General features: G+C 40.7%; 1 protein-coding gene across 2 annotated transcripts in view; it reads left to right on the forward strand.

Annotated features, from left to right (window-relative positions):
• Positions 1-22,733, forward strand: part of EFNA5 (ephrin A5) — a 627,805-nt gene that overhangs the window by 469,293 nt on the left and 135,779 nt on the right. For both annotated transcript variants that reach the window (XM_033929151.1, XM_033929152.1), the window contains exon 2: positions 549-841. In XM_033929151.1, the coding sequence (XP_033785042.1) occupies positions 549-841 (293 nt within the window). The remainder of the gene's footprint in view (positions 1-548; positions 842-22,733) is intronic.

Here is a 22,733-nt window from a genome sequence, read left to right on the forward strand (position 1 = left end):
ATCTATCTAATGTACCTGGGACAGTGGAGGATTAAGTGACTTCCCAGGGTCACAAGGAGCAGCATGGGTTTGAACCACAACTTCAGGGTGCTGAGGCTGTAGCTTTAATCACTGTGCCACACTCTTAATTTTTTTTACAATTTTTTCTAATGTTTATATACTGCCTGTATCCTAGAAGGAGTGGCCTAGTGGTTAGGGCTGCAGATTAGGCCTAGTGGTTAGGCCTCAGGTTGCAGGTTTAAGCCTAACACTGCTCCTTGTGTCCCTGGGCAAGTCAATTAACACTCCATTGCCCCAGGTATATTAGTCAAATTGTGGGCCCACTGGCGCAGATAGGGATAAATACTTGAGTACCTGAATGTAAACCATTTAGGCTTTAAATGGTGTATAAATACTAAAATAAATAATAAATCAAAATAATTTACAGTTCAAAAACCCATAAAAATCATAATTTCTTCTTTAAATCTAGTCAGGGATATGTATACTACTTTTCAGTTGTGGAATTGGTAAGGTAACTATATCCTGTTCTTTTCTTGTTTTAATCACAGGTTCATGAGGGGTGACTACCACATTGATGTATGTATCAATGACTACTTAGATGTGTTCTGTCCTCATTACGAAGATTCAGTACCTGAAGATAGAACTGAGCGCTATGTCCTTTATATGGTGAACTTCGATGGCTACAGCTCCTGTGATCACACTTCCAAAGGCTTCAAGAGGTGGGAATGCAACAGGCCTCACTCTCCGAATGGACCACTGAAGTTCTCTGAAAAATTTCAGCTCTTCACACCCTTTTCGTTAGGATTTGAGTTCAGGCCAGGCCGGGAATATTACTATATCTGTGAGTATACAGAAATGTTTTATAATATGTATAGCAGCTACAGGAACTGATAGTTTATTTTTCAGTTATGTTTTATGGAAATGAACAATGCTGGCTAGATAAGAATGTGCATTCGTTAATGTGCATTTATTTCATGGACTAAGCTTAAAAAAAAATTAATTCAACGTCATTAACATGCATTAAGTAAATTAGCATTTGTTACAAAGATCTAACACATGTTAAAGAGTTTAAAAAAAAATTAAAACAAATGTGTAAAACCACCTGAAAAAAGTTCAAATCTCAGAAAAAAGGAAAAACAAACTGAAATTTGCACATTTCAGGTTCTAGATTATATACAATGCAAATATATCCCAGTAGCAGGGGAATTCTATAAAACTGGGCATGTGCCTAATTATACATTTGCATTTTAATTGAGAATCAAATCTTTTAGTGCCAATAATTAGATGTTAACAATCAATTTAGTGTTAATTGGCAACGATTTGAATTTACGCGTGCATCTTGCTAAGTGCTATTCTGTAAAGATGAGCACATAAATTTTTAGCACAAAATTGGAAAAGGGGTTTGGTGCAGTTCAGGGATGTTCACTGTTATAGAATGGGTTCAGTTGGTGTAAATCCATCCACCTAAAAGTTAGGCACGGATCCCAGAACTATGCACTCTTTTATATATAGTGCCCAATGTGGAGCACTGTTTATATAATAGTGCTCAGCGTGTAGTGGTGTAGTAAGGGGGGTGCGGACCACCACGGGTGCCAAGTCAGTGGGGGGCACTGCCACACCACACAATCCTCACGCCATCCTGCCCCCACCTCATACCTCCATATTTTATTGGCTAGTGCGAGCAACTTCTGCCTGTTGCTCATGTCAGCCTGGTTCCCCTCTGAATCACTTCCGGGTCACAGGGCCAGGAAGTGACATCAGAGGGAAATACAATGTTGGCGTGAGGAGCATGCTTGTAGAAGCCACTCGCTCTGGTGAAAATTAAGAGGTATGTAGGGAGGGAGGGAGGGAGAGCGCAAGTGTGGAATGCTGGGCAGGAAGGAGTGGGGGCATGGGGGTGGAGGGAGGAGGCACCATTGCCCCTGGTGCCTTCTACCCTTACTACGCCACTGTCAGCATGCATTCTTTTTGATGCCCAAATTTGTGCCGTTTTTTGCTTCTAAATTTGGCACAAAGGAAATGTTTTGCTTTCATTATTAGTTTTCCTCCTTCATTCTCGGCTGCTTTTGACCTGACTGCTTTCAAGGATCCAACTGGTTTGCTACATGAACTAGTGGCTGCTCCTTGCTTCATTAGGGAGAAAGTAGGGAAGATGAGTTCTGTTGGAATGCAGAAACCTCATTCATTCATACTTGATTACAAACTTTTCCAATCCAGAAGTTCAAAATAAGATACAAATAAACTACTGAACAGCTTCTAAAAATAAATTAGAATATTCCCCACTCATATCACCCATTGCCATTACCCCAGTCTAATCACATCCAGGCCTAATCCTCTAAAGGAAACATTCTTCTCTGTTTATAACAAACCTTCTCAACAAGCCTGAAATATCAACAATAAAAATTTAATAACATAGTAAATTTTGTCCCCGCAAGTTCTTTTCCTGTCCCTGCCCAATTCCTGCAAGCTCTGACCTCATTTGCACAAGCCTCAAACACTTTAAAATCATAACTATTTGAGGCTTATGCAATTAAGGCAGAGAATGGGGCAAGGACAGGGGACAGTGACAAAACTCACGGGGACCGGGAAATTGAGTTCCTGCAGGGATGGGGACAAAATTGTCCCCGTGTCATTCTCTAATTGGAAATAAATGAGTATAATCCCTTTGAGCATAACAGTGTCCTAACTGAAAATCCTAAGCCTATAACTGCATTGAGTGAGTTAGTACTATACAGTATACCCCTTGACTGTTTCAGAGTGGACCTTGGGAAAAAAAGATGGGTACATGTGTTTAAAGCAGGCTGAAGATTTCATAAAATGCATATTTGGCCTCAACTTACAATAAGCAGCAAAATACATAAGAACATAAGAAATGCCTTCACCGGATCAGACCTTAGGTCCATCTAGTCCGGCGACCCGCACACGTGGAGGCCAAGCTAGGTGCTTCCTGATGGAGACCCTGTTTACCCATATCCTTCAATGTGATTCGCAAGAAGGTGTGCATCCAATTTGCCCTTGAATCCCAGAATGGTGGTCTCTGTCACAACCTCCTCCGGGAGAGCATTCCAAGCGTTCACCACTCGCTGTGTGAAACAGAACTTCCTGACATTTGTCTTGGGCCTGTTTCCCCTCAGTTTCAGCCCATGTCCTCTTGTCTGAGTCACATTTGACAATGTGAACAACGATGTTTCTTGCTCTATCTTGTCAAAACCTTTTAGTATTTTAAAAGTCTCTATCATATCCCCTCTCAGTCTTCTCTTCTCAAGGGTGAACAAACCCAGTTTTTCAAGGCTAAACTTCAAGCAGTATATAAAGGAAGGAGATCACACAAGAACAGTTGAGATCTAGATCTTTTTAGAGAATGACATGGTGACAGAATTCATCACTGTTCCCTTTCCTGCAGATAACCATGGTAAACCATCCCATGTCATTCTTTAGTGTCTATCTCAACCTCAGTCCTTCTACACCAGCATTCTTTAATGCAAGGTTTGAGGGTCAGTGGCTGTGCCCATTCATACTTTGATTCTTATGTGAGACAAGTATAGGACAATGAAGCCATTGTGATATCATTGATGAGGTTGGCTCTTAGACATTGGTGGAATGAGGCATTATGACATCACAATATCTGCTCTGGATACTAGAGACTGTCATTCTTTAGTGTCTAGCTCAACCTCAGTCCTTCTACACCAGCATTCTTTACTGTAAAGCTTGAGGTTAAGTGGTTGCGCCCATTCATACTCTGATTCTTCCCTCTCTTCTTAAAGAATGACATGGGGATGGTTTCCTGCGGATATCCATGGGGATGGGAACAGTGATGAATTCGGTCACTGTGCATTTTCTAGTCCTTTTATTATAGACTATGCTCAATGTGGCTATGATTTGTCCACATCAGGGTTTTATCAGCAGTCAATAATAGGAGGGGGGGGGGGTCAAAGTGCAATTGCTCAATGGTGCAACCTCACCTTGAGTATTGCATTCAATTCTGGTCTCCTTATCTCAAAAAAGATATAGTGGCACTAGAAAAGGTTCAAAGAAGAGCAACCAAAATGATAAAGGGGATGGAACGCCTTTCATATGAGGAAAAACTAAAAAGGTTAGGGCTCTTCAGCTTGGGAAAGAGACAGCTGAGGGGAGATATGATTGAAGTCTACAAAATCCTGAGTGGTGTAGAATGGGTACAAGTGGATCAATTTTTGATTATTATCATAAATTACATCATGATATACACAGACTAGGAGACATTCGATGAATTTATAGAGTAATACTTTTAAAACCAATAGGAGGAAGTATTTTTTAGCTCAGAATACTTAGCGGAGCATAATCAAAAAAAGCGTCTAAGTCCCCTTTTGGCCTAAGTCCCTAAACGTTCAACCCAGAAGCAGGGAAAGTGTCCATAACCAAAAGAAACGTCCATATTTTGATTATGGCCTTCCTCTGCCTAAACGCCCAATCTCCACTACGTCTAAAAGTACACCCACACCACGTCTACACTTTTTAACCATAATGAAACAAAAAAACGCCTAAGCCCCAAACGTCCAATAGAAGGGCTTTTAGGCGAAGGAGGAGCCTAAAACCTGGATTCTGTAACCGGTGTCTGTCAAAAACAACACCGGTTACAGAATCCCCCCCCCCAACAACGATCCAGGCAGGAAGGTGCCCAAGCCCTCCTGCCATGTTAAACCACCAACCCCCTCCCCCCCCCCGACAACATCGGGGCAAGAGGGAGCCCAAGCCCTGCGGCAGCCGCGACCCCCCCGACTTGATCGGGGCAAGAGGGAACCCAAGCCCTCTTGCCCCGGCCAACCAAGGCACCCCCGACTCGTTCGGGCCAGGAGGGAGCCCAAGCCCTCCTGGCCCAGGTGACTCTCTACCCCCACCCCCCACTAAATTACGGACAGGAGGGATCCCAGGCCCTCCTGCCCTCGATGAACCCCCCTCCCCCCAAAGTCCACCCCCCCAGAACTCCCGACCGCCCCCCCAGACAACCTGCGACTCCCCCGGCCGACCCCCACAACCCCCCCACCCCCACCCCCCTTCCCCGTACCTGTTTTGCAGTTGGCCAGACAGACGGGTGTCCAAATCCGCCTGTCCGGCAGGCAGCCACCGGCAGAATGAGGCCGGATTGGCTCATCCATCCCAAAGGCCCGCCCACAGGTGGGGCCTAAAATGCTGGGCCAATCAGAATAGGCCCGGGAACCTTAGGCCCCTTCTGGGGGCGAGGCCTGAGGCACATGGGCCCAACCCAGCACATGTGTCTCAGGCCACTCCTCTACCTGAACTGCCGCGACCCACGGCAGTTCAGGTAGAGGAGTGATGGCATCGCGGTAGGGGAGATGAGGCATCTCTCCTGCCGCGATGGTTAGGTTGCCGGGCCGCTGAACTGATGGTGCCAGCAGCCATCAGCTCAGCAGCCCCTTTTTCGGCACTTAGACCTGGTTTTCTTTCGTCTAAGTCAAACAGGTCTAAGTGCCGACTAAACTGTTTTGGTTATAGGTGTTGTACGGCTAGGTGTAGGTCGGCCCACCTCCCGCCCACTGCCCGCCCTTTCCCCTCCTCTAAACACACCTCTTTTTTCTCTGTGCGTTTAGAGGAAAGGGAAAGGCCTAAGCTGTTTTTAGATACGTCTAAAAACCAGCTTTGGTTATGGGTACTTGGACGATCAGGCTTTTTGATCGTCCAAGTAGCCATTTAGGACACTTTTTAGACTTTTTTTTTTATTATTACCCCCTTAAGCTCTGGAACACATTGCCAGAGGATGTGGTATGAGCGGTTAATGTAGCTGGCTTAAAAAAAAGTTTGGACAAATTTCTAGAGGAAAAGTCCATAATCTGCTGTTGAGACAGACATGGGAGAAGCCACTGCTTGCCCTGGATCGGTGGCATGGAATGCTGCTATTATTTTGATTTTTGCCAGATACTTGTGACTTCGATTGGCCTCCATGAAGACGGGATACTGGGCTAGATGGACCATTAGTTTGATCCAGAAAAGGCTGTTCTTATGCGATTATGCATTGACTCCCTGCTATTGTTGACCCCCATTGCAGCTCTGATGTAGGTGAAACGTGGCCACATTAGGCATATGTTATATTAAAAGGACTTCTTTAAGATCTCAGTTGTTCCTTTGTGATCCACTTCCTTTGTATCCCGCTTGAAGTTTTAGAAAGTCATATGATCAAGCACCAGTGGAATAACATATTACAGTCTATTGTATCTGTCTGGCTTATTCTTACTTTTCATCGCCTTGGGTGAATTTCTTCAAAAGTTGGCAAATAAATCATAATAAATACAAAGGGCTACAAGAAAAGTCATTCTTTGGTACTTGAAAAGAAATGGCATAAAAATGTCAGTTTAATTTGATAGGGGAGGGAAAACGAGAGGTATATAATTGAAAGTTTTTCTTGGCAGGATGTAACTTCATATACAAATGGAACATATCTAAAGGCACCAGGGTTAATGGGTATCTTTAAAATAGTGCCAATCCAAAGTATGACTCAGTTTTACAGAATTTAATGATATTCTCTCCTGTATCACTGTGCATTGGGTCAATCAAAATATTTTTCTTGTAGATCTGTAAAGAGATAAGTCTACACGTAAATATTACCCAAAATAAGACATTTTAAATGTAGTACTCTAAACAGTCATGATACTCTCAGATTCAAAAGAAATATGCAGCTCTGTATGCAAACATACTTTGCACCTTAACATACAGCAACATAATGAAACCTCTGTTAATGATTGCTAAATTGCATGATTGTTTCTGAATGAACAAATCTGTTGACACCAGAGAACAAGATTTTGATCTAAACCTTCACCTGCAGAGCTTAGAGTTAATTTTGTTGTCATTTCTGAATTAAATTCAGAAGTTCACTAGAAATCATTCTGTATTCTGTAACACTCACTTTTCTGTCAAAGACTTCCATCAGAATAATTATGCTCAACACCATTTAAGATATCTGATGCTTAATTTTATGGGGCTGAGCTACAAGAATTAGTTTTGTTAATGAAATGGTAAGGAAGCATGGATTTAACAGAGGAGGGTTGTTAATTTTTTTTATTAGGTATTTATATACTGCCTACCAAGGCAATCTAAGCGGTTTACAATCAGTTACTCAAGCATTTTCCCTATCTGTCCAGTGAGCTCATAATTTATCTATCTTTACCTATTTTTATTTTATTTTTCTCTTTCTTTTTTTCTTTTATTCCTTTTTTTTTGAACCCCTACCCTATCGTACTTTCCATACTTGTTTCTCCTTTGAACTTTAAAAAAACTAAATTGTAGTTCTACCCCCTCCACCCTTCTGTATTAGTTGGTTTGTATGACGATTTGTTTACCCTATTTTATATTTATTTCTTAAATTGTAATAGTATGTGGGTTTTATTTCCTTTTCCTTTTTGTGTGTATGTTTTAATGACTTTTATTATTGTATTTCGCTTAGTAAAACAAAAGAAGCAATTATATCAAATTTTAATAAAAAAATTAAAAATGTGATAACTTGTGTATTAGGTCTGGGGTTCATTGAAAGTTAGTTACATTTGATGTTTGAGGATTATGAAAGTGTTCACTCTTCTCCATTTGGGTTACAGTTTGAAGACTGAGCCGTTTAGTACAGCAGAGCAAGTCTTGGTGAACCTCTTTGTTCTGTGGTAACCATCAGATGTAAGGCTTATCTAGGATGCTTATATTTGTACCATGGAAAGTTCCTGGCATGTTGATTGGAAAAGATAGTAAAAACTTGATTGCATGCTCAACCAAAGTTATCAAATGTCCTTTAGGACAAGCTAGTAAAACGAGCAGGGATGTTTGGCTGTCAGGGTGATGAAATGTTTCTCATTACCCAACAGAATGGTGCTTCATCTCATCAGACATGACACCTCTAACATTAGCAGGCACACAGTTCAAGGGCATGAAGCTCATTTTAATGCCTGCTTTCTAGAAAGGAAGACCAGGTCAGGCTTCTCAATGAATAAACAGTAAAAACACAGCTACACATAGTGGGCCCCTGGCATTCACAAAAGCTTTTTTAAACAGTATGAATGCTTATTACCTAAAATGCCTGTCTTGGAGGGTAAGTCTATAAAGAGACTTCGAGCTTTAGACACCTAAAGGGCACCTGATTGGAGCCTAGTCTATAAAGGAAACTAGGTGTTATGCTAGTATTCCATAAGGAAAGCAAACTGGATATGTACTGTGGCCCTAAATCCCATAACAGCATTCTGATAGACAACGGCCTAACTTAATTGTTTTAACTGGTGATAAACAGCGTAGTAATTGACTGCATAATTTAAAACCAATTAAAAACACATTAGAATAAAAAAATGTAGACCCCACGAAGCACCTATAAAGAACAGTGGCCATCTCCCATACGTAGAGGCACCTACTGGTGCCTACGTCGAAAGTAGGTATGGTTTACGTCTGAAATAGACATATGTGCCTCTATGGAGGCGATTCTCATCGAAAGTTGGTGCCTGCAATGTAGGCTTGTAAAACCCTGGCCTACATTTCTAGCACCTGCTTTCAACGTGGCCTCAATTCTATAAGTGGTGCTGTCGCAGGAATGACACGCGCACAGTGCCACTTGGTGGCCACTGGTAATGGCACCATTTACAAAATCCAGACCTTTATGCATATGCCTTAGAACTGGTTTAAGTGTTGACACTTAAATGCCAGAGAGATGCATATACAGGCTAATATTAAAAGCTATTCAACTAGCCAGGAGCAGATCTTGACTGGCTAAATAGCACTTTAGCGCCAAATCATGAATATTCATCAGGAGATAACCAGTGATCTCCTGATGAATATCCACAACATAGTCAGTTAAGCATGGATATTCAGTGCCTTTGGTGACTAAAGTGGGCAACATAAATATCAGTCCTATCTTTAACTGCTAAGCACTTAACTGGGTAGTGTTGAGTATCGACATAACCCGTTACGCTTCCACGGCCAAAAATGAAATCTGATATTCAATGACAGTTGCCAGAAATGGCCCGGTATTGTAAATCCAGGCCTTATGCCGCCTGCAGACAGCAAAAGCACTGTCTGCTCCAGGCTGAATGTTGAGTTCATAACTTATAGTATGATGTAAGTTTCATTATACGAGTCCCTCCCAAACTCTGCCATCCTCCGGATTTTGTATATGGTGTCCAAATGTGGGCAGGCTGCCAAGATATTAATTGGTTAATGAGCTGTTGATCATCAGCAATTGGGTGTGGGAATGTATGGAGTAGTGGTTGGAACTACAGCCTTGGCACCCTGAGGTTGTGGGTTCAAATCCCACACTGCTCCTTTTGACCCTGACCAAATCACTTAATCCCCATTGCCCCAGGTACATTAGATAGAATGGGAGCCCCCCCGGACATTTAGGAAAAAATGCTTGAGTACCTGAATAATTTGTAATCTTTACAGAATTGTAAGATATGTAGAATATAAATGATTTAAAAAAAAAAAAAATTATTGATGTTTATTGAGACTCATTAAAACTCATCTGGCTGTGCACTATTCCAGTGGTTCTTAAAACTGTCCTAAGGGACACCCATCCAGTCAGGCTTTCAAGATATCCCCAACGAATATGCATGAGGTAGATTTGCATGTCTGCCATAACATAACATGACATAACATACCATTGTGCTTATTGACCGCATAATCAGAAGTTCAACGCAGTTTACAAAAAGTTATAAAAGTAAACATGTTACATGAAATAAGATGATTCATTAAACAGTCAAATATTTAGAAAAAAGATAGGTCTTCAATTGTTTTCTAAAATGGCCATAGGAATGGGTAGTAAGCAACAATATTCGGAATTTGTTGTCATGAAGATACCAAAGTATGATTCAGAAATTTCTTACTCACGCAACCCTGGACAGATGGAAAATTAAACACCTCTATTAAATGCAAATCTTCCTCATGCATATTCATTAGGGAAATCTTGGAAACACGACTGGCTGTGGGGTCCCCGAGGACAGGTTTAAGAACAACTACACTAGGTATAACTCAAAAGGGGGCGTGGCCAGGGGGGCTGCTGAAACGCATGTGTAGTTATAGCATACTGCCTTAATGCACCCAACTTGGGTGCCAGTATTTATACTAGGTTTCAGCAGATGTTAGTCTGGCACTAGAAGTTAGGTGCAGCAATCAGTGCTAAATGCTGTTCTATAAAGGGTGCATACCCTTTACAGAATAGCACTTAGAGAGAAATTTTATAGCCGGCACCTATACATAGGCACCAGTAGGTACCAGCACCTAAGTTAATTGAGACATGCCATTTGAAATAGCAAGCAATGTAAAATTTAAAGTGCCTACTGATACCTAAATAGAAAGCGCTGGAATTGCACAATTATAGGCGTAGCTAACGCTGGAAGTGGCGTGAGGTGCTGAAAAGTGCCTATGTAGGCGTGATTCACGACAAAGATAGATGCCAGAAATGTAAGCCTTGAAAACCCTGGCCTACATTTCCAGCACCTATCTTTCCCGGAGGCATAATTCTCTTAATGGTGTCGTTGCGTGATTGACAAGCAATCGGCGGCTGCTTTTAATGTGGCCACCGATATTGGCACCATTTAGAGAATCCAGGCCTTATTGTCTATTATTTTGCACCAATTTTTGAGCGCCATTCACTGAATCTGGGTCCTTATGAAACCCACCTGTGCCATATGTTATGCATGTTTTATAGAAGTTTTCAATAAATTATAAAGAGGAGGGCATCTACAATATAGCAGCTTATCATAAGGCATATCTCAAGTAGTTATCAAAGGCAAGATTCTTAGTGAATTGGCATGTCAGATCTCGTTGCTGTCAAAGGAATATTGGATTTTTGTTGAGCAGATCTTGTTGAAAAGCTTAATGGGCCACTGAGTAATAAACAACTATTTTCCCAATAGGAAAATACAATTAACACATACAAACATGTGTCCAATCTCCTCAATACTCCTCCCTTAGCATTCTCTAGTTAATCCTCATTTCTCAGCTCATAGGATTTCATGCATGAGTCTAGGAAGAATTGCCTGGAGGAAGAACTCCAAAAAGAAACATACCTCATTCCAATTATATTTTCGTAAAGTTGGATTGTAAACCAAGCTGCTAAACAGCTCCATTTCGTACAAGAATAATAAAGCCATTTATAATAGCTACATTCTTACAGTATAAAATATCAGGACTTTTAACCCATGGAATTCTAAGAAAGGTTAAATTGTTAGTCCTCATGACCATAGCTGATACTTTGAAAAGGGATGAGGGTACTATTTTGAGCATAACATTGAAAACATTTCACTAGAATCAATCAATATTTGTTTAGTCAAAGACTTATACTTCACAAATATATTTAAATCAATAACAATAGCCTTGGAGATTTAAACACTAAGGGCTACATTCTATATATATGGCATCTAAAAAATTAATGCTGAAAAAAGTACTATTCTATAAGCCACGCTTAAAGTTAGACATGGTTTATGGAATAGAGCTTATGCCAGGGAACCATGACTAAATTTAGGCACAGCCATTTGCACCAATAAAAACGTGGTGCAAATGCCTGCACTTATGTAGGCACAGATCCCCTTATTCTATAATTATGCCTGTAATATAATGGTCCACTCATGTCCCATCCATTCTATGCCCTCTTTTTGATGGTCTTTGGTGAGGCCACATTTAGAGTATTACATTCAGTTTTGGAGGCCATATTAAACATATAAAAGATGAAGTGGTTCAGAGGAAGGCAACAAAAATGGTAAGAGGTCTGAGCTAAAAGAAGTATGAAAAGAGACTGGAAGACCTAAATATGTATAATCTGGAGGAGAAGAGGGGTAGGGAAGATGATACACACATTTAAATACTTGAAAGGTATTAAAATAGAACCAAATATTTTCCAGAGAAGGGAAAATGGTAGAACTAGAAGGTATAAATTGAGGTTGTGAGGAGGAAGACTTAGGAGAAATGTTAGGAAATTCTTTTTCACGGAGAGGGTGGTGGATGCCTGGAATGCCCTCCCAAGGGAAGTGGTGGAGAAGAAAATGGTGACGGAATTTAAAAAGGTGTGGGATAAACACAGAGGATCTCTAATTAGAAAATTAATGATATAAATTAAAGAACTAAAGCCAGTTTACTGGGCAGATTTGCATGGTCTGTGTCTCATATATGGTGATTCGGTGTAGGATGGGCTGGGGAGGGCATCAGTGGGAACTCTAATAACGTGTAACATTACTGGCCAGACTTTACAGTAGGTATCCTGCAAATAACGGGTTGGTTAGATAGGCTGGAGTGAGCTTGGATGGCAAGTCCAGGAGTTGTAAACTAGGACAGTACCAGGTAGACTTTACGGTCTATGGCCCAGACATATCAAAGAAAAAAGACAAGTTAATATAATCATGAATTTATAATGTCTATAACTAATAGGCAGACTGGAATGACCGTTCAGCTCTTTATCTGCTGTCATTTACTATGTTACTATGGGCTCCTTTTACAAAGAAGCATTAGGGCTTTAACGCGCGGAATAGCACGCGCTGAATTGCCGCACACGCTAGACCTTAATGCCAGCATTAAGCTGGTGTTAGTTCTAGAAGCGTAGCATGGGTTTAGCGTGCACTAAAATCCTGTGTGCGCTAAAAACGCTACCGCACCTTAGTAAAAGGAGCCCTATGTCTTCCAAATCCTTCATGGGATGGCACCATCTTATTTGCCTCTGGTAGAATTGTCAGAGTAATTGCTTCAAGTGATAGCTTATGGCATCCTTCTCGCATCAAGCTGTAAAACTCTGGAATGTTATCCCAGTGACTGAAAACAGAACCTTCTTATTATAAGGTTCCATAAATTATTGAAAACCTATCTCTTTAAGATGCATTTTTATTTGCTGAGATTGTATTAGTACTTATTTTTTAAGATGTTTAAGGAATTTATGTACGCAAATCAGGGAGGATTGCTTCCTTCTATTTAACTTTATTATAATCCACACTAATGTCTTTTGACAATGTAGCGTAATATATTGTATTGTAGCGGAATATATTGTATTGTAATTGATTATAATTAGATTCAATAATAGCTTGTTAAAATGCCAATTATTGTCACTAATTAGCTTGCTTAGTTATAATGCACGCATAAATTAGGTACATGACCAAAAATGTGCCCATAACCTTTAGCGCATTTTATAGAATTTGGGGGTGAAGGGCTACTCCGTGAAAATTCACAAACATGTCAAATAAGAGAGATATAAAATTCAATGATGCCTTTTAAATGTATTTCTCTATGTTCCTATACAGGTGTTAAAAAAGCATATTGGTGTTGGGAGAAAGGCACCAAGGGAGTAATTATATAGAAAAGCAAATATACATCTAAATGTTTACAATATCCGCAAATACAGTACATTTGAATGTGCGTACTTGCACCTATAAGTGCCACAAATCCAGCTAAGCACTATTATGTAAATACGTGATGTCCATTTTGGATGAGTTCTAAAAGGGCTCTTGGCTCTGCTATTTTCTCTACTGCTTCCAGTCTAGATATGGTCTATGCCTGGCATGAAAGAGATTTGCATATGATGGAAGTAGTGTATGCAAATCAATTTCATGCATATTCATTGTGTATATCCTGGAAACCTGACATCAAGAGTGAATTCCAAGCCTAACTTGGGAAACACTGGTCTACACACCATGAACACTCATTATTATCCTCTATATCTAAATAAATAATCAAATGACTATTGTTCAATGTAATAGTTGAGCCCTCATTCTAAGAGAATCAAATTATTATTATTATTGCAGTTAATTGAAGGCATCACAGCATAGCAGTTTACAATAACAGGCAATAAATCAAAATTAGGAGAGAAATGAACAAAATTAAGAACAGCGAACAAGACAAGTTCTAGACACACAGGGGAAAGACTTTGAACACAAATACTTATAGTATTGCCAATAAAATCCCTGATCTAGAACTACTAATGTTCTGAGGACTGTGTTCATGAGGAGCTAGCCAAACTAAAGGTGGACAAAGTGATGGGGATAGTGTATATCCAAGGGTGCTGAAGGAACTTGGGGAAGTATTGCCATCTCTGCTGGCTGACCTTTTTAATGCCTCTCTAGAGTTGGGTATGGTACTGGAGGACTGAAGAAGGGTAGATGTGGTCCCTTCTCCATAAAAGTGAAAATAAGGTAGAAACAGGGAACTACAGGCTGGTAAGTCCGACTTCTGTGGCAAGTAAATGAATGGAAATGTTTTTAAATGCTGGACATAAGGCAACATGGATTCACTAGAGACAGGTCTTGTCAGACAAGTCTGATGAATTTTTTGGGGGTGACCAGAGAATTGGAAAGAGGGAAAGCACTAGATGTGGTAAAGGGAGGGCACAGGCATGGTGTGGGGGACAGAGAAATGACTGAACCCCCACCAAGATGGCATTTGGGGCAGTCCTCCCCCACCCCATCCCTTTACTAAGCTACTGGTTTGCAAAGATGTCTTATGATCAGAGCAGAAGCATACATCAGGATTAAATAAAATAAAATATAATATGATAATGCCTTAATTGTTCTAGTAGTGTATTTTGGCTGTTTTGCTGCTTAATGAGTGGAGGAGAAGCCTAATGGTCAGAGTAGTGGGCTAAGAACAATGGGGAAAAAAACACAAAATCGAAACCACAAAGACAGAGCGGAATTGTCCCAATCAGAAAGATGTGCACTAAAAAAGTGTCCTTCAACTCATCTGATGAATTCAAATGCCTTTATTCGTCCAAGGTCTCATAAACACATCCATTGACTCAATGACCCGACATGTACATTTTCGGCCTAAACGGCCTGCCTCAGGAGTCTACAAGTACAAACCCATGTATGCGTACCCACCCATGTATGCGGACATACCCATGTATGTACTTGTAGACTCCTGAGGCAGGCCGTTTAGGCCGAAACATGTACATGTCGGGTCATTGAGTCAATGGATGTGTTTATGAGACCTTGGACGAATAAAGGCATTTGAATTCATCAGATGAGTTGAAGGACACTTTTTTAGTGTGCATCTTTCTGATTGGGACAATTCCGCTCTGTCTTTGTGCTTAAGAACAATGGAAACCAGGTTCATTCTCAATGCCTGTCTGTGTAACCTTGGGCAAGTCACTTAGGAGGGAATTCCGGAAATGATGCTCAAAATTCAGTACTGGAAAACATCAGTGCTAGGTACAGTTCTACATCCTGCATGGAATCATACTTTGAAATAATTCCCACACCAGATTTATGCCTGCTGGAACCTAGTGCTGAGGCTGTATTACTTGGGATCTAGCTAGGTACTTTGGACCTGTGTTGGCCACTGTTAGAAACAGGATACTGGGTTTGATGGACCTTCGGTCTATCCCAGTATGGCAATTCTTATGTCCTTTATGGAAGAGTGTTAGTGCAACTATAATAAGAGGCTGAAGACGAGCATACATTTATTATGTCCATTTTGCTAATATTCAAATGTAACTAAAACATAGATAGGGAAGCTTGTACAACAGTGAATCTGCTGTTTGTGTCCTTGGCGGTGATACTTTATTTTCCCTCATGAGATTGAGATTTACTGTATGTTGCATGTTTATCATCATTTTATATTATTGACTGTACTCTGTTACCAACTTTGAGAATCATTGCTTTATTTTTCTTTAATGTCTATGAGGTCCACAAGCCTGTTTCAAATTAGAGAAATCGTGATTGGGGGGAGGGGGACGACAAGAAATACAGGCAACAATACTCTTGAAATGCTAGAAATATAGCTTATCAATCTAGTTTAATTAAACTCTAGAATTAATTGCCAGAGAATGTGGTAAAAGCAGTTAGCTTAGCAGGGTTAAAAAAAAAAAAAAAAGGGGTTTGGATAACTTCTAAAAGAAAAATTCATAAGCCATTATTAAGATGGACTTGAGGAAATCCAATGCTTTTTCCTAGGATACGGAGCATAAAATCTGTTTTACTCTTTGGGATCTTGCCAGGTACTTGTGACCTGTTGGAAACAAGATACTAGGCTTGGTCCATCCCAGTATGGCAATTCTTATGCTCTTATGTTCATTCCACATCAGCATTATGAAACACTGAGCAGATGTTGGAATGACAGGAGCATTCCAGTGACATTTAGAATAACACTCTGTTCTCTATTACTGTGGTGTCTCCCTTATGTCACTCTTACAATACCTCTGGATAATGTATTGAGATCATCCTTGGGGGGAGGGAGGGTGATATAAATTCATGTACAATGACATAAATTTCAGACAATTCTAAGATGTTATGGAGCATATGTGGTATTCACAATAATAGGCATCATCTAATAATTCAGGAAGAATCTCAGTATCTTTTGGCAGCTGGAGAATCTCCACGGCAAGCAGTGTTTTCAAAATCCCCCAAGTTTGCTTCACTGTAACTTTTACTTTCATGTGGTGGACAGCTTTCTTCCAGATTTTCAAAATAAAGTCTGTATTCTCTACTGCTTCTTGGCGGCCTCCGTGTAATCGAGTTTTTATTTTATATTTTAGCATTTATAAGAGTGTGAGGTAATAGCATGTGTTTGGCATGAGTAATGCATAATTTCGTAAAGATAGCAATAATTTGTGAAGCATATCAGGGGAGTGCAAGGACAATCAGAGCATTTGAGGATTCTTTTTATATGGAAGTGAAACACGTTCAGAAACTCTCTCTTGTCTAGAGGTTTTTAAATAGTTATGATGATAGATTGACAGTGGAATAATATAACCCTTTCCAAAATGTGATCATCTCTTTTGGGTGATACTTGAACTTATTTTTGACTGTATTTCTTCTTCCTCAGGACAAAAGCCAGATTTCCAAGAGCATAAAATAATTTAAAAAGTAAATTCAACCACATACTTTCAAAACAGCACTTTAACTACCACTTTAAGGGGGGGGTCATGAATTTAATATACCGCCTTTCTGCGGTTTACATATTATATGCAGTTAGGGCTCCTTTTACTAAGCCGCGTTAGGGCAATAACGCGCGGAATAGCGTGCGCTAAATTGCCCCGTGCTCTAGACGCTAACGCCAGCATTGAGCTGGCATTAGTTCTAGCCGCGTAGCGCGGGTTTAGCGCGTGATAAAATGCTGCGTGCGCTAAAAACGCTAACCCAGCTTAGTAAAAGGAACCCTTAGTTTCACTCTCATTAGTGGGCTCACAATCTGCTTAGGATTTGGGGTTAGGCAGAATATATGTTTTTAAAGAGAGGTTAAGGGACTTGCCCAGTGTTGTGGGGAGCAGTAGGGAAAATTACTCTTGGTTCCTGAAGTTTTTAACCCTCTGCATTAACCATTAGACTCCTCCTCCTCTTAAGATTTGGGAGAATATATATCTAGAAACAAATGAGAATTGTGTATGGTTATGCATTTGTAGCTGTGTTTTGTCTGTATGCATGTGTTAGTTTAGGGCAGGGGTAAGCAATTCCGGTCCTCGAGAGCGGGAGCCAGGTCAGGTTTTCAGGATATCCACAATAAATATGCATGAGATACATTTGCATCTCAAGGAGGCAGTGCATGTAAGTCCATCTCGTACATATTCATTGTGGATATCCTGAAAACCTGACCTGGCTCCGGATCTTGAGGACCGGAATTGCCTGCCCCTGGTTTAGGGTATACCGTACTGTTTATCGGTTTTGGGTGTGTTTTAGGCCTTTGTGTTTGTCTATAACTGGGAGAGTAGAAATGAAGAAAGTAACAGTTTGAAAGAAGCAATTCTATCAGTTCCATAATTATGTTTCACTACATCGGAGTTTTACTGCTGCAAAACCTGGAACTGCTTCTCCCATAGAAATGTATTGCATCTTGTTTTTAGGGAAGCTTATTTCTCTGGAATACCTGTTCTAAACTCAGTCCCCCTAATCTCAGTGGTACTGAATGCCCCCAAGCTGGCTAAGTACAGCTTAGCTAGCTATCCGCCAATATTCAGTAGGAGATAGCTGGCTGTTTCCTGTTAAATATATGTTTCGCTAGATTGGGTGGTGACTGGCTATGTTGCCCAACAATATTGGTTACCCCCAATATTCATTGGCTAGCCGGCTAAGGCGGGGGACCAGATAGACTCGCTTAAAAGGCATGTCAAACTTTGGTTGCTAGGCCTTAGCCAGCCAGCCGATGAATCAGCTTGGCTGGCTAAGACTGCGGCAGGGAACTTTGAGCCAGATATTCAATACCAGTGACTGGATACAGTCCTGGCATTGGCTATCCAGGATCTCTGCAGATCGTAGGAGGTAGCCAGGCTGCTTCCCACAGTCTCAATATAGGCCCAAATGAGTCCTTTTATTGTTTCTTCCCCCTCTCCCTTCCCTTACCAGATTTGATACAATTCAATTTAAACTCCAAATATATGTAGAGTTATTTTGTCCTTGTTATGAATAACTTGATGTAAATGCTACTAAAACAAACAATTGTGCAGTTTCTGATCAGTTTTTTTGGTCGAGTTATCAAAGAATTGTATCAGTGGCCTACTTAGATGCCAGCAAAGCCTTTGACACAGTTCTGCGTAAGCAGCTCATAAATAAACTGAGCCCCTTAGTATTGGCCATGCAGTGAATGATTAGGTCAGAAACTGGTGGAGTGGGAGGTAACAAGAGGAGGGCATTCCTTGATCCGATTCTTTTCAGTATTTTTAAATCAATATTGTAAAAGGTCTGCTGTGAAAAGTTTTCATTTTTACATATCTCAACAAAATCTACAACAGGGTCAACACCCGGGAAGGTGTGAATATCAAGAGGAGGGATCTAGCAAAGCTTGAGGCATGATAAGAGTACAGCAGCTAAGACATAATGTTAAAATAAAAAAAATGCAGGATCATGAATTTTTTGGCAGGGTTACAAAAACCAAGAATAGAGGATGAAGAGTGAAACCTTGGGGGTGATAGAGTTAAATACCGTATTTTTCGCTTCATCAGACGCACCTGACCATAGACGCACCCTAGATTTAGAGGAGGAAAACAAGAAAAAAACATTCTAAATCAAATTCTCCCTGCCAGGCTCTGCTCCCAACCCCACACTCCTTGCCAGGCTCTGTATCCTATCCCCCCTCTGGTGGTCTAGGGTTAGGCCGGGACAGGGCATAGGGCAGGCAGGGACAGGGCACAGATGTCAAGGCAGATGACTTTTTAAAATATGCAATGCCACCTCAGTAACAACTATAGAAAAATAGAGAAATATAGTGCAAAATATAGACAGCAGATATAAATTTTCAAAACTGACACATTTTGATCACTAGATTGAAAATAAAATCATTTTTCCTACCTTTGTTGTCTGGGGATTTCTTTCTTTCCTTCCTCAGGCCCAACAATTGTCCCTTCTTTCCTCCCTCCTTCCTATGTCCCCCTCAATGCCTTCCAGCCTTTGTCCTCTTCCACCCCCCTCCCCCCCCCCCCCCGTTGTCTGGTGATTTCTTTCTTTCTTTCCTTCCTCATGCCCAAAAATTATCTCTTCCTCCCTCCCTCCTATGTTCCCCTCACTGCCTTCCAGCCTTAGACCTCTTCCCCCCCCCAACTCAGGCCCAACAATTGTCCCTTCCTCCTGTTCCCCTCCATGCCTTCCAGCCTCTGTCCTCTTCCGTCCCCCCCAAGCCTGCCTGCCTGCCCGCTGGATTTAATTATCTCCCACTGCTGCTGCTATGAGGACACATCAACGAAACAGTGGGGGGGGGGGGGGGGTGAGGGAAAACTCCTGACTCCGCAGTGCAGCACCCGGAATGGAAGGAATTGCTGGGAAGGGCCAGCTGGGTGCAGCAATTGCACGCCGCCAGCCCAGAAGCCTTAGCCCAGACGTCAGTTCTGACGTTGAAGAGAAGGCTTCTGGGCTGGTGGCATGCAATCGCAGCACCTGCCTGGCCGTTCCCTTCCTCTACTTTCAGCGGCAGTGAGCAACCAGCAGCAGCGGTGGTGGTGGGCAAGGGGCGGTCGGCAGTCTAAATAAGTTAATGGGAGTGGGTGGATTTGGGTATTTGCTCCATAGGACGCACCCTTTTGTCCACCCACTGCTTTTGGGGGGAAAAAGTGCGTCTTATGGAACAAAAAATACGGTACTTCCCTGTTATAAATACCAAAGAGGCAGGCCTATTTTGGTTAAAAGCAAGCTTTGGAACCAGGGGATATAGGATGACGGTAAAAGAGCGTAGACTCAGAATAAATCTAAGGAATTTTTTTTTACAGAAAGGCTGGTGAAGATGTTAATTCGGTAAAGCATGGGATAAGGACAGAGGATCTCTGAGAGAGAGGAAGGGATTTTAGAACTTTATAATTGGTATGAATGAGCAGACTGGATATATTATCATGGTCTTTTTTTCTGCCATCATTTTTTCTGTTTGCTTCTATGGTGTTCTTAACTTCTTTATATATACAGTAATTTTTTCCAACTTCTGTTGAGTTGGATAAAAGAAAAGGGGGTAGGAGAGAGATAACAGACATTTAAATGTCTAGCCAGATCACAATTACTCCATTGTTTGAAATGTGATTTGGAAGAGACAAGTTTCTTTCATGCCTTTTGACTTTGCCCAGCTGTCCAAGTTTTTTTGGAAATGAGCAGGGGCCTATATTCGACAGACTTTGGGATAAAGCCTGGTTATTTCCCCAGAGGCCCTTTTGTTGGGTTTGATGGGCTCAGGCAGGATTCAGGGAAGGGGACTTAGACTCTGGGTCTGGAAGTTGAGCATATTGGGTCAAAAGGCCATTTTGAAGGATTGGACTTCAGATTCTTACGGGGGGTAGAGAATGAGTATTCATGAATTAATGTAGTGGGAGGCGTAGGATACAAGGGGTCCCTATAAAGAGAAGAAACATTTTTTTAAGCATTTGGGATCCTTATTTACATATCCTCTCACATAGAATACACAGCTAGAATTTGAACATATTATAATCCCATTCACTGCAGTCTTGGTTATCTATTTTTCCATCCACACCTTGGGGCACTTCTATGTGGGTGAGGGTGGGTGGTTTTTTTTTAAAAGCTAATCTAATCTTCATTTTATATACCTTTATCTACTCCCTAAGGAGCTCAACTCGGTTTACAGTTCGTTAAAAAATGAAACATAACAAGTAAATACTATGGGATAAAAATAGAAATTGGTTAGATTAGATGGATGGAAAAATTTAGAAAAAAGTATGTTGAATTGCTTAAAATTACTATACGACAGCTAAAATCAAATTAACTATTGTGAAAACAACCAGGTTTTTAAACTTTTTCGAAATTGAAATAGTTGATCTACCAGTCTTAGAGAATCTGAAAGTCCATTCCAAATTCTCATAATTTAAAAGTAAAAGATTTACTAAGCTTCCCAGTGCATTTAATACCTTTCAGAGAAGGAAATGCTAATTTGTGAATTGTTGTATTTCTTGAATAGCAGGATCTAAAGGAATTCCCACTAAGGGGAATCAAAGAGTCAACTATTCCATAAAGGAGTTTGAAAACCACACATGCACACTTGAACTGTATCCTATGATGGACCGGAAGCCAATGGAGTTTTCTCAGCAATGAGGAAACATGGTTGTACTTTCTCTTTCCAAAAATAAGTTTGGCCGCTGTATTCTGTATTAACTGGAGACGATCTAAACTGCCCTGTTTAATACCCAAATAAATAGAATTGCAGTAGTCCAACTGGGCTAACACAGTGGATTGTACCAGTAATAAATAATGTTCTTGATATAATAGTGCCCTGACTTTCCTCAGCATGCACAAACTAAAGAAACATTTCTTTGCTACGGAATTTATCTGGTCATTAAAAGTGAGAGAGGAATCCAGAATAATACCCAAAACTCTAGAAGTGAAGTCAAGTTGTAATATAATATTTGATTTCAATACAATATTAGTTCTGCTTTTGTTACCACTGGTGTATTTTGGGGGAGTTGGGGGTATGTGCAAAGGGGGTGGAGTTAGTGGTGAGGGGGGAATGTATAGTCATGTGATGATATCAAGATACTGCTTCCTTAGGTTCCTTTGCTTGTTTTTTTGCTGTCATAATTCAATAATTGTATATGCTTCGGCAAGAAATGGTACCCATATTTGTTTCTGTACTATCAACAGTGGCATAGTAAGGGGGAGCGGGGTGGGGGAAGGGCAGTCCACCATCTTGCTAATTTCAGGTTGGAGAAAGTAGAAGACCACAGGATCTGTGTCAACAGTACAGAAAAACAGACAAAAATGGGCAGACCCGATGACTCCGGTAATCCATTTCTGCTGATGTCTGTTGTGTTAGTCAAAACTAGAGATTTTTTTTTTTCTTAAAAAAAGACAAAAGTCACAACTGAACACAGATGTTTCTGAAGAACTACTTCAGGAAAATGGTTTCAATAAATATTACAAGGGTTAGGGATTCAATTTTGAGACAGTAGCGTGCACTGAAACATTTGTTTAACCTTCCAGGTTTCTCTTGCCTCTTTAGGTTTCCGTCTATATTAACTGCTTGGACCTGTCGTAAGAACAAGTGGTATAACAAGTTTTTAATAAACCATAAAACATTGGAACCTGCGGAACAATGAGCTTTTATTCTTGCATATCGCTGGCGAGTAGGCATCCCCTTATGCAGTGGAAAGGAGAAGCTTGCCCTGGGAATCACTGCTGCTAGCCACTGGGACAACCCTAAAAAAAAAAAGTTTTTTTTAAAATTACACATTTAATAATTACAATATCAGATGATACCAGGAAAAAAAGGATTCATACACATTATTAAGAATAATTAAACATATAAACAAAATTCCTTTCCAAGCCCACAAGCATGGGAAGACATACTACCAAATTCAACCAGGATGAATCAAGATCCAATTC

The sequence above is a fragment of the Geotrypetes seraphini genome, chromosome 1 (genome assembly GCF_902459505.1).
Source record: "Geotrypetes seraphini chromosome 1, aGeoSer1.1, whole genome shotgun sequence".
In the NCBI taxonomy this organism is placed as follows: domain Eukaryota; kingdom Metazoa; phylum Chordata; class Amphibia; order Gymnophiona; family Dermophiidae; genus Geotrypetes; species Geotrypetes seraphini.